Source organism: Macrotis lagotis, chromosome 5, assembly GCF_037893015.1.
Source record: "Macrotis lagotis isolate mMagLag1 chromosome 5, bilby.v1.9.chrom.fasta, whole genome shotgun sequence".
Classification (NCBI taxonomy): Eukaryota; Metazoa; Chordata; class Mammalia; order Peramelemorphia; family Peramelidae; genus Macrotis; species Macrotis lagotis.
The window spans coordinates 98,560,053-98,572,851 of NC_133662.1; the positions used below are offsets into that span (position 1 = coordinate 98,560,053).

General features: G+C 33.6%; 1 protein-coding gene across 4 annotated transcripts in view; it reads right to left on the reverse strand.

The window, feature by feature from the left end:
• The window catches only part of ASCC3 (activating signal cointegrator 1 complex subunit 3), a 379,520-nt gene that overhangs the window by 23,792 nt on the left and 342,929 nt on the right, over positions 1-12,799 (reverse strand). For all 4 annotated transcript variants that reach the window (XM_074187242.1, XM_074187239.1, XM_074187240.1 and 1 more), the window contains one exon: positions 10,729-10,953. In XM_074187242.1, coding sequence (XP_074043343.1) covers positions 10,729-10,953 — 225 coding nt within the window. The remainder of the gene's footprint in view (positions 1-10,728; positions 10,954-12,799) is intronic.

The following is a 12,799-nucleotide window of genomic DNA, read 5'->3' on the forward strand; positions in this document are numbered from 1 at the left end:
AGTTGAAAGAAATTCCAGAAACATCTAATTGATCAGGGAGGAGAAGAGATGAGTAAGGGGAAATTTGTTATTGGAGAAATTTAAAAAATAAACCCAGACAGTTTAACTTTAAAAGGAGAAATTTTGGTCATTCTACTCATTATACTTAAATGAAACAAATATATTAAAAATAAATTAGATTGGCTATTATTTAATGATATTTTTAAAAATCACATATTTCAAATGACATAAAGGGCTTCTTATATAATTACACTAAGTAACATATAAAGTATTTTTGTGTGAAGATTCTATAATCTTGTAAATTTTGTGGGAATAATCAACATACTTTGATATTTTTCAATAAAAATAATCTTTACATTGTTGACCTAGTGCAAGTTAACATTAAAAAAAAAGCCAATGTATATGAGGCCTAAACTCAGCATACTAGTAAAAGGGTTTTTTACCTTGTTAGGGCAACAAAATGGGACCGATAGCTCTCTCTTTCTTCTATGTTACCTCCCCCTACCCAGTCTCTTAATATTCAGTGAATCCTAACTTTCTCATTTCTATCCCCTTACAGTCCTCCTCCCCACTCTGATTTACAGTGTAGTCTCCAAACATCCTTTGAATGTATCTGGTGAAAGTATCACAGAAATTAAAAATTTTTAAAAATTGGATATCACATACTCTTGAAAAGCTAAGAAAAGTAAATAAATCTGCTTGGTGCAATATAAGGAAATGATTTTGACTATCCAAATCCAAGTGGTTGATTTACAGGAATACATAAGAGCTGGAAAAAACTAGAAAAGCTCACATTAACAAATACATTTTGAAAAACTAAAACTTCAAATACAAAAAAACCTCTCAACTGAAACAAAACAAATCATGGCTTGAGCTCAGTAGCTTCTAGTAGTTTAATTGACAGGAAAAGCAGAAAAGGTTTTCTTGAGGAAAAAAAAAATCTACAATCCTTTAAAGGGTCAGGTCAATTTCAAAGTAATGATACAATATTTTGTCAATAATTAAAGCAATATAAGTACATTTATGAGAATCCTTTTTAGTCAGCAACAGTTGTTCATAGTAACTTTCCCCTGAACTTTTAGCCCCAGAAGGTTAGCATTCAGGAAGCTCAGCTGCTGTCTAACAAACTTAATTAATCAAAAAGTCATTTCCGAGCTGTAACTATGAGTAAAAGCGCTTCAAGTGCGCTAGCAAGCATACAAGTTAATCAAAATGCTAATGCAGTACAAATTAAAGTTGTGATTAACATTTCACAGTAGCTGCTTAAGTGAATTGATCACACAAATGGGTTAAGCATTACTCATTTCCTACAGCCCCAAACGGGGAAAAAGGTTTTGCTGGTGGGCGTGAAAAAAGGAAGCTGGGAATAGGAAGAGTCTTCTAAATCAGTATTACATCTTCAATAAACTACCACCAAACTGCCATATAAAAGCTTCTAAGTAAAATCATACTACATTGGAGCATTGGGGGGGAAGGAACTGGGGATGGGCTGGAGGATGTAGTGGGGTCAAAGAGTCCTGGAAGGCATTTTGCTAGTAAATCTAAATGACTACCCTTTAAATCTGCATATTGGTTATTGGTTGTTTCCTATTTTTCTGTTTTCATCTTGTGCTTGGGAAATTCTGAAATTAAATTATTAATGGAGAGTGAACTGGCTTGGGAGTCAGGAGATTGTAGCTCAAATCCTGATCCATGCTTACTGTTTATGTACTTTTGTGCTTCATTTTCCTTTTCTGTAAAATGGGAATAGAAAGATATATCACTTACTCTACAAGCTTATTCTGAAGACTGTTTTATGCAAACGTGACTAGGTATTATTAGTCCTTCATTTTCCAAACAGGAGATCAGAGGCCCAAAGCACTAAAACAACTTCCCTAAATCTATAGGGTTGATCAGCAGAGGCACAAGGAAAGCAAGGATAAGAACATAGACCTCCTGGTTTTCTTAATTCAGGGTAATTAAAAAAACTACACTACACTATCTTCCCCACATATAGACATACAACAATAAGATTAATATTGGCCAATGTACACTTAGAAAATACATGCTAATGAATGAACATTTTTCTTTTTCTTTTATGTCTAGTCAATAGATTTGAGGGAAAGGGATCTGTCTTTAAAATAATATATGATTTTATTTAGCAATCTAGCTGCTAACTATAAAATCCATTAAGTTCTGAAATCTAGTAGTAGTGTAGTCTCTCTTCATTTCAATTCAATAAACATCTATTAGATGCTTGCTTTGTGAGATGCAGAATAGTTTATTTGACTGTCTATAGGACTTAAAAAAACAACTCACTTAGATGAATATATTTTAACCACCTTTAAGCAAAGTATTTTTGAAGATAATGTATAAGGGATTTGGGAGAGATACTTGGGAATTTTTTTGCAAACTACTTGATTCTCTAACTCTCAAACTTGTTCAGGTAATGTGTCTTGAAATTCCTCAACACACTAGTATCCTATGGAGTCTGTGCTTTAGGTAAATACTCCTTAAAAGTTAAGACAATCCTACTCATATAGAAATTTTATCCTGGTAACATTAAATATCTCTGTGATTTTATTTACCGGAAATGATCTTTGTCAACACAAATGCAGATATAATTACAATCAAATTAGTTCTCACAAAAGTAAAAGTTGTACCAATGAATAAAGACTGAATCCATTCCCTGTTCTTAGAACTAAATATGTATTTGTTTGAAGACAGTATAAAGAAGTTTTAGAATAGCAGAACATTAAAGAACCACAGAAGATACACTGGTGCTATCTGAAATGTACCAAACTTTTAAACAGGTACTAAATGCAGTCCATAGGCAAGGATATAAATTTATTATATATGATATTTTGTTAAATAAGCTGCAGACATGCCCAATGGGGCAGCTTTTATATTCACTTTTATGTTTCTCTGAACAAACTGGAGTCAGAGAGTAAAACTTGTGATTGATAATATCCCAAGCATAAAAAAAAGGAAAAATAGAAAAAAACAGCAAAGCAATCTTAGAATCTATTTCACTTCTTTAAAATACAAATTTCTTAAAAGCAGAGACTTCTTAGGTATGGGTTATTGTAATAATAGGGGCTAGCAGTTGTATAGATCTTTGAAGTTTATAAAATGCTTTACATGTAATATGGTTTGATCTATAAAATAGCATTAAGAGGTAAGTTTCGTTATTATCTCATCTTATACTTGAGGAAACTGAAGCTGAGATAAATAACCAGTCCAGGTCACCGAGCTAGTAAGTAGTTGAAACAAAATTGAACTCAGATCCTTCCTGACTCTGAGACATTTGATTAGAGAACAATCTAGGACCAAAAAAATCCACAGTAGAACAAACTGGTTGACTCTCTACAAGGGTGTACTTAGCTTCTGGTTGCTTAATATTAGAATTATCAGCACTATACCATGGGCATTTTACCCCCTACTATCTCCTAACTGACCTTCTACAGTGCATTAAATTCAGGACTCATAACATGGGAAAAAAGTAATTTGTAGGTCACAATGAGGATTTGTTCAAAGGATAGCAAGATGAGACTAACCTATCTTATTTTTAGATCCTATGATCATGTACTGTAACTTGATTGTTTAAGAGTGTTTAAGTGTTTAAGAGGTGCACTAGATGACATGGTGGATTGGTATTGGAGTCGTACTCAGGAAAGATCAAAGTTCAAATCCTCTTTCTACTTACCAGCTATGTAGTCCTAGATAGGTCATTTAGCTTGGTACTCTGTTAATAAATGTTTGTTTAATTGAATCTAATTCTCGGGTTTTCTTGAATTTTCTTCTCTCATTTTCAATGGAGAAATTCTGATGACTATTTAAAATTGAGAAATTTCCTGTTCTGGAAAGTTGGGAATGTTACATTTTATTTACTAGAGGAAAAACAAATTTACCTTCATAAATTACATCCCTACTTTGTGAACCTGGACAGTATTATTCCTAGAGCCTTTTAAAAACTATATTGAGTTTGGTCTTGGCATCCAAGGGTCAGAGGAAATTAAGTTGAAGGCTTGATATAAGCCACCCTGATATAAACACTTTACGGACCTCTAAGTGTTGAGCTTAGGTGACTTCACAAGTTTGCTTGGTAAATAAATGCCATGAATGGATTTAAAACTCATTACTCAGTTATCCTTAAAATTTCAAACTGAAACAAAAATGACAGAAATAGGATATGGAGTATCATTACCCTAAAGTCAAGCTGGTAACAAGTCTCTCCAAAATTAAATTTGACAGGTCCTCAGATAACATATAAATATATAAATATACAGACATGTAGGCATGCATGTTTATGTATAGGTATTTATATGTCTATGTCTACAGCTGTGTCTATGTCTATGTCTACATAGTCTATTCAAACATTTTCCAGCTTGGTAGGATCTGCCAGAGATTGCTCTAGGAGCAAACCCAAGGTTATCTTTATATTATGGAGAGGAATCACATCTACTAAGAGTTATTTTAGCTTTCCAATCATCCATTCGTTTGTCAGTTCAGAAATGTAAGGTAACTGAGCCAATCAAATCATTGGGCACTTCTGCTCTCCAGTTTTAGTTTTGTCATTTATTGCTGGGTAAGCTTAGGTCAGGGTTTTTTTTTTTTTTTTTAAGCATATCTCAGCAATGAAATACAGATAGCATAGATTCTGGAGTTAACATAAAGGCTTTTTTCTTTAGTATACAAACATTGAAATGATTTCAGTTCAAGTATCAGGAAGCACAGATACATTTTACTAGGTAATGTAATCAAGACAAACATTTCCAGAACTGAAGGAACAAGACACCTGATAATGTAAATGAAAAATGGCTACATTTTTTCAAAACAGTTGATAATGATTTCAGTGTAAAAACTGAAAATATTTAAAGCATTACTAATGCTAAAGTATGTATGCTAATACATATAGCATGTGTGTGTATGCATGTATGTATGTGTATGAATCTATGGGGCAATGGTCACAAGACTTTGAGTTACCTTGATAAAAGGACTAATGACAGCGACTTTTGCCAATAATTCTAAAATGTGAAAAAGCAGATAAAAACATTTTCAAATCTCACTGATAAAGGATTTGTGGGGGTAAGATGGTGTATAATGAGTATATCTAGGATGTTTTGAGTTTGAGAAATACAATAATCAAATTCTTTGTAAATGACTGTACTAAGGTGTCCTTAATATGAAATAGTTTCTCTCATCTAGTATGATATCCTATAAATTTAAAGAGGCTAAAATTTTTCAGTGAAACTAGATTTTTCACACTTTTAAAACAGAGATATTAAAAGACTTCTTAAGAACATTAAAATATCAAGCTATCTGTACTTTTTTTTTAGTCCCAGAATCTGTTTACTTTATAAACATTAATATATCATCCATGTAATGTGTTAAGCTGTGCTCAGGCAGCAGAGGTTAAAGGACTTCCCCAAGGCTTTGGACTGAAGCAGCACTGAAGCTGACTACATTTAATCCTGTTCTCAGACTACAAGGTCATGCCATTGTCCCGTGAAGGTAGTAGCACAACACATTATAACTTTCCATCAGGCTCTATAATTGCTGCCTGAAAAACTCCAGTTAAAACAAATGCTTACAAAAGCTAGAGCATTGCAGAACCTATTGAAAGTTGCGGTGTTCAGGGTTTAGGATGGTAAATCGATCATGGAAAAATTTATCCTCTTTAGTTTTCCAAAGTTTTCCATCAGTTACTTGAATATTTCTCTCCTCTTCCCTACTGATTTATTTTATTACAAAGTTGGAGGGGAAAGAGCTGTAAGAACAGTGTTTAAGACTGATCTGACTGACATTGCTTTATAACTTTGATAGTGTAAGGATGTAGATCCCTAAACTGAATAAGCTGAGTAAACAAAAAAGGATTTAATATTTAAGAACATCAATGCTATTGTTTTTAAAATGACCAACATGGGCTCAAGAAGTTTCCATGTCACTAAGAAAAAAACCCATATTGGAAACTATAAAACAATCAAAAAACTTAACAATACCTAACTTTTCTCCTTACCATTACTGCAGAGACTGACCTCTCTGGAATCATCTCATTGTTTTTATTTTTTCTATAGTTTTTAAGACCTGGGGTAGATGCATGATGAAAAAAGTTATTAAAGAATATATTTAGGGGGTGGCTAGGTGGCGTAGTGGATAAAGCATTGGCCCTGGAGTCAGGAGTACCTGGGTTCAAATCCGGTCTCAGACACTTAATAATTACCTAGCTGTGTGGCCTTGAGCGAGCCACTTTAACCCCGTTTGCCTTGCAAAAACTTAAAAAAAATATATAAATTGTTTCTCATATAATAAAACAAATGAGGGTGGAGTCAATATGGTGGAGTAAAGGCAAGGCTCTCCTACAAGTCCCTCCAAATACCTTTAAATAAATTCTAAACAAATTCTGAAGCAAAAGAGGGAGTGAACAGCCCAAGACAACTTGGAAGTTGTTTGTTGCACGAGGGTGAGAGCACTCACAGCTCCAACTGGCCCCAGTAAACCAGGAGGAGGCCTTGTAAGACTCATTCAGTGGCAGCAGTGGAAGTTTGCAGACCTCTCAGGGCACAGACACCAAAGAAAGAAGCTTAGGTTGGCAGGAAAGATCTGTCTGTTGTACCTAAGTGAGATTGGAGCAGAGACCTTGTCTCGGGAAACAGGGAGCAGGCCTGGGGTGACTGCATCAGCAGAGACAGCTGCTTCCAGCTCTCAGCTCACAGATGGGAAGTGGGTTGAAATGGTCAGAAGGAGGTTCCAAGGCTCTCTCTGCTAGCACCTGGCAGGACTTTGTTGCTCTGCCATGATTGGATATCCCAGGGCAAGAAGAGCATTAATGCACCAGAAGCTTGGGGCCACAGTGGAAAGGGGACCCCTCCTCACTGTTCCAGGGCAGAGAAGAATGCTTGTGGAATACTAAACTCTCCTTAAATAATACCACCTTGAAAAAACTGAAAACCCATAGGTCCCTATTAGTATTCCTAAAAAAAAGTTGCACAAAATCCCAGAAGCTTGGGACTGTGTACCTTCCATCCTGGAAGCAGAGTGAGTTAAAATCATGTCATAGGCTGGGAAAATATGCAAATAACAAAAAGAAAAATCTGACCATAGAAAATCACCATAGTGACAAGGAAGGAGAAAATAACAAAATTCCTACATTCAAAGTCTCCAAGAAAAATATGAATTGTTCTCAGGCTATGAAAGAACCCAAAAAGGATTTTTGAAAATCAAAAAAGAGAGAAAGAGCAAAGATTGTGAAGATAAATGAGAATAATGGAAGAAAATCATGAAAAATGAGTCAACAGATTAGTAAAGATACAAAAAATATTGAAGAAAATAACACAGACTATTACCTTTAATTAAAAAACTGTTATCTTATGTAATTTTGCTATCTCTTATACTTTATTTTTCTTCCTTTTTTTTTTACAAGGCAATGGGGTTAAGTGGCTCGCCCAAGGCCACACAGCTAAGTAATTATTAAGTGTATGAGGCTGGATTTGAACTCAGGTACTCCTGACTCCAGGGCCAGTGCTCTATTCACCATGCCACCTAGCTGCCCCTATTTTTCTTCCTTAAGGATGTGATTTCTCTCTCATCACATTCAACTGTATACCATGGAAACAATGTAAAGGCTAACAGATTGCCTTCTGTGGGGTTGGGGGGAGGGAAGCAAGAAAATTGTAAAAATCAAAATATATGAAATATTTTTTTATTTAAAAAAAATAGCACCTTAAAAAAACCCTACCAAAAGGTAAAAGAGGTACAAAAAGTCAAAGAAGCACAAAAATTCAATGAAGACAAAAAACTCAAAATTCTTAAAAATGAGAATTGGTCAAATTAGCCACAAAAGCTAACAGAAGAAAATAACTCCTTAAAAATTAGAATTGAGCAAATGGATTCTAATGACTTTATGAGAAATCAAGAAATAAGAACCTAGACATCAAAGAAAACTGCTCTGATATTCTAGAACCAGAAGGGAAATTAAAACATCTCCTGAAAGAGATCCCAAAATGAAAACTCCAGGAAATATTATTCCAGAGCTCCCACGACAAGATGAAAATACTGCAAGCAGTCAGAAAGAAACAATTCAAGTATCAAAGAGTCACCTCAGACTAACATAAGATTTAGCAGATTTTACATTAAAGAATCACAGAACTTGGAATATGATATTCTGGAAAGCAAAAGAGCTTGGATTACAACCAAGAATCATTTACCCAGAAAAACTGAGCATACTTTTGCAGGGAAAAAGATGGACACTCAATGAAATTGGGTACTTTCAATTTTTTCTGATGAAAAGACCTGAGCTAAACAGAAAATCTGACCTTCAATTATAAGGTAAATAGGAAAGGGAAATCATAAGGGATTTAATAATGGTGAACTTTGTATTCCTACATGGGAAGATGATGCTTGTAACTCATAGAAATTTTCTCACTATTAGGACAATTAGAAGAAGTCTATACAGATAAGATGATATAGGTATGAGTCGAATATGAAGAGATGATATGAAAATAAATAAATTATGGGGTGAGACAGGAATGTACTAGGAGAAAGGGAAAAAGAGAGAGAGGGATAAATTATCTCACATATAAGAGGGAAGAAAAAGCTTTTATCATAGAAGGAAAAGGGAGGGATGAGGGAGAGTGAGTGAATTTTACTCTTATCAAAACTGACTCAAGAGAGAATGACATAAAGACTCAATAGAATATAGAAATCTATCTTCCCTTTAGGAAAGTAAGAGGGAAAGAAGATAAGAGAAGGGAAGGTGGGGTGATGGAAGGGAGCGTAAATTTGGGCAAGGAGTATTCAGAAGCAAGACACTTTTAAGGAGAGAGAGAATAAATAGTGGAGGGGGAATAGGTTTGAGGGAAATACAGCTAGAAAGAAATTGAAAAATATTTTGAAGCAAGTTTATTTGATAAAGGTTTCATTTCTCAAATATATTAGAGAAGAGTCAAGTTTATAAAAATAAGTCATTCCCCAATTGAAAAAAAAGATCAAAAGATATTAACAACTTTTAGATGAAGTTATCAATGCTAGCTATAGCCATATAAAAATGTTCTAACTTTCATTACTGATTGAAGAAATGCAAATTAAGACAATTTTGAGGTACTAATATACCTATTAGAGAAACTAACAGAACAGAAAAAGGAAATGACGGAGGGGGATAGGGAAAATGAGACAAATGTACTGTTGGCTGAGCTGTGAACTGATTCAACCATTCTGAGGAGCAATTTGGAATTATGCCCAAAGGTTATATATACCCTTTGACCTAGCGATGCCACTACTAAATCTAAATCCCAAAAGTAATTTAAACCAAAAAGAAAAAAAAAAAAAACTTATTTGAACATGGATATTTATAGCAGCTCCTTTTTTGGTAAAAAGAAATTAGAAATTGAGGGAATGTTCATCATTTGGAGAAATGTTGAACAAATTGTGGTATGGTGATTATGACTGAACGCTATTCTGCTATAAGAAATAATGAGCAGGATGCTCTCAGTAAAACCTAGAAAGACCTACATGAGTCAATGCAAAGTAAAATGTACTGTGCACATATTTACAGCAATATGGTATGGTGGCCGGTTGTGAATGACTTATGCTTTTCTCAGCAACACAATGACTCAAGACAACCATAAAGGACTTATGAATAAGGCTATCTATCCCCAGAAAAAAGAACTGATGGTGTCTGAATACAGATTGAGGCATACTATTTTTACCTTATTTTTCTTGAGTTTTTTTTTTTGGGGGCGATGGAAAGGTAGGATGAAATTTTCTTTCACAATATGGTGAAAGATATTTTGTATGACTACACATTTATAATCTATATCAAATTGATTGCTTTCTCAATGAGGTGGGGTGGGGAAGGAGGAAGGGAGAGAATTTAGAACTCAAAGTTTTAAAAATGAACATTAGGACAAAAAGTTATAGTGCCTATATCAAGTGTTACCCACTGCTAAAACTTTAGGATCTTTAACCTTAGCTTGCAAAGAGTGACTAATGAGGAGCAAATCATCTTCTTGGAGACTATGTATTAGTCACAAAACAAAGTCAAAAATACTTTTGGCTGCTAGAACCATGTTTTCTTTTTTGTTCCCTGGGCCTGTATTTAACAGAATTCTTAAGTAGACATCTATTTTCATAAGAATAATAGAAGACATATTCATTGCAATGAATTCTTTTCATGTTTTAGAAATATTATTTTAAAATCTCCATTTATCAGATGAAAACTAGGAAAACATTTCTATCGCCATACAAATAAATAACTCAATGAGTTTATATAATTTTACTTCTTTGGAATTAGAACCTAAGGTATTAAACTCTTGCTACATGCAGCAGATTACAGTATTCTTATTGGTATTTTGCTACAAATTAAGTAAAAAATATTAAATTTAATTTGCATTTTTATTGAATCTCAATTCCAAATCTGATCAACCAAAATAATAAGAGTGATATTTAAATCTTAAGGAAAAAGACAAATAGATCCTTCTTTGTCTGAATCACCTATTTTAGTTTTGAAATAACAGGTGGAATGCGATCTGCCATTTTGTATTTGTTATAAATATTCAATTTCAGAAATAAAAGCAGATTTCATATTTATGTTTTTTAAATTAATCTTAATTTCATTCGATTCCCTAAGACTAATGCAGAAATACATTTTTACAAATTTTAAAAAATACATTTAAAGCACATTTTCCTTTGATATTGAAAAATATTGTAACACACAAGGAGAAAAATAGGTAAAAAAATTGATAGTCATACCTGACACACTCTGACAGCTTGGTCCAATACTGTTTTAGTATCAGTGCCATAATCTGGGCATGGTAACATGGCTCGGCTGAAATGAGCTTGCAGCAAGAGATGTGATTTTGTGTGGGAATTGTCAAATGAATGAGGATTTACTTCAATGGGGAGATTCCTTGCGAGTTCACTGTTCATCTGATCTTCGTTGTGTCTTACAGGCAGATCTCCATATTCTTCAGCATCCTTAAAAAGAAAATGGGAAAATTTATGCATTTACATAAGTGTGTGTATTATAAATATGCAAATTTGTATGCATCTCTTTCATGACCTAAGAATAATTAAGTAGTTACTTTGCTTTTGATTGTACATTGAAACAACTTGTGGAAATGCCACTACTGCTTGCCATAGTTTTAGTTTTGCTTACTTAAAACAACCATTTTGAATCTTAAAACAATCAGTTATATGAAGTCTTTCATTATTCTGCTTTTGTAACACATTATTCTAAATAAATTCAATGAATGAAAAACTTTTGAAGTCATTCATAATTTGGAGATTTCCTTGGTTTCATCCTTCCGTCTTCAAAAGTAAGGCAAAACCCTTACCAACCTAATAATCTCAGCAAACTTTCTATGAGGTTTGTTAAACTGTGCTGAATGATGTCACCCTATAGAAGTTATATGAGTACTGAGAAACTGAGATGACAGAAACATAGAAATGACATATTTCACAAACTTAAATCTACTCTGGGGAGGAAACTGTTTAGAGTATCTAACAAATAACTAGTGAGAATGTCTGTGGAGAGGAGTCTTTGGTACCATATAACTTTTTTTTAACTCTATTGTCATGAAATCATCTTCAACCAGCTGACAAAGGGGTTTCATACCAGTTTGGTGAAGTCCATGGATCCATTATCAGAACAATGTTTTTAAATATATGCAATTAAATATACAGGATTAGAAAGGAAACCAAAAGTTTGTGAAAATAAAGATGTGATTTTTTTCCCCCATCCAAGTTCACATACCCTCTTCTCTATAGGCCTCTGGTTAAGAATCCCTTTTCCAGAGAATATTTCCCCCAGTAATTAGATAACCACAGAAATCAGAAAATTGATGTTATAAAAATATAATTTATTTGTTTTATTAATGAGAGTGTGCTATGTTCCAGAAGAATATATAGACTTCTTCCTCTTAAATATTTTTTTTCTTTTAAAAAACTCTAGCTATTATTGTTCTGTGAATATGGAATCTTACTTTTCAAAAAAGCAATTATTTGAGATACACCCCACTGCCCTTGATGATTAAGCTATTCTTTACATATAGTTTAAACTAAATCAGCCATTTGTCGACAATTACCCCCTTTCCCCTAACTTCTTTGATTCTTACTGACTCTTGAATATGAAGGAAGTTATTGATGGCACCCCTTAGAGGTTTCATGACATGATATTCAGTACATTGCCTTCCCCACCCTTCATTTTCCTTTTATTCATTTCACCCTGTTAAAGTCAGGATTTTTTACAGAGAATGGTAGAGAAGTTTTAAAATGAATTTGATTAGACCTTTTAATGTACATATAAATTAATACTTCATTTCAATGAAAAGGTGGGAACAGGGTAGAACAGAGATAAATGTTGGGAAACATGTTGCAATAGGAAGAAAAGAGAGTGGTGAAAGGTTTCTAAGCCTGAAAGTTTTCTACCATTAATAGTTTCTTTGAAGAGAGTCCAAATGAGAATCAAATAACACCACAATAAATGAAATTTATTATATTTTAACTGATAGGAAATGAAGGGTTAATCATCATCAAATTCTGTACAGTTGGAAATCAAGATTGTTAGAGTAAAGCTCAAAGTCAATACTGAATAAGAGAAAAGAAAAATGAAGACAATCTAGTGAGCAATTAAGACAATTAGTTTGATGGATGATAAAAAACTAGACAAAAAGACTATTTTTAACATTTGCCAAGGAAATTTATTTGATAAAAATGAATCAAAAGGTATGATTATAAAATGTCTGCTCATTAACCACCTGGTTGACCAAACCAGGATCTGAAGCCCTCTCTTCTGACTTGTGAACTTGTCCTGCCAGAACAC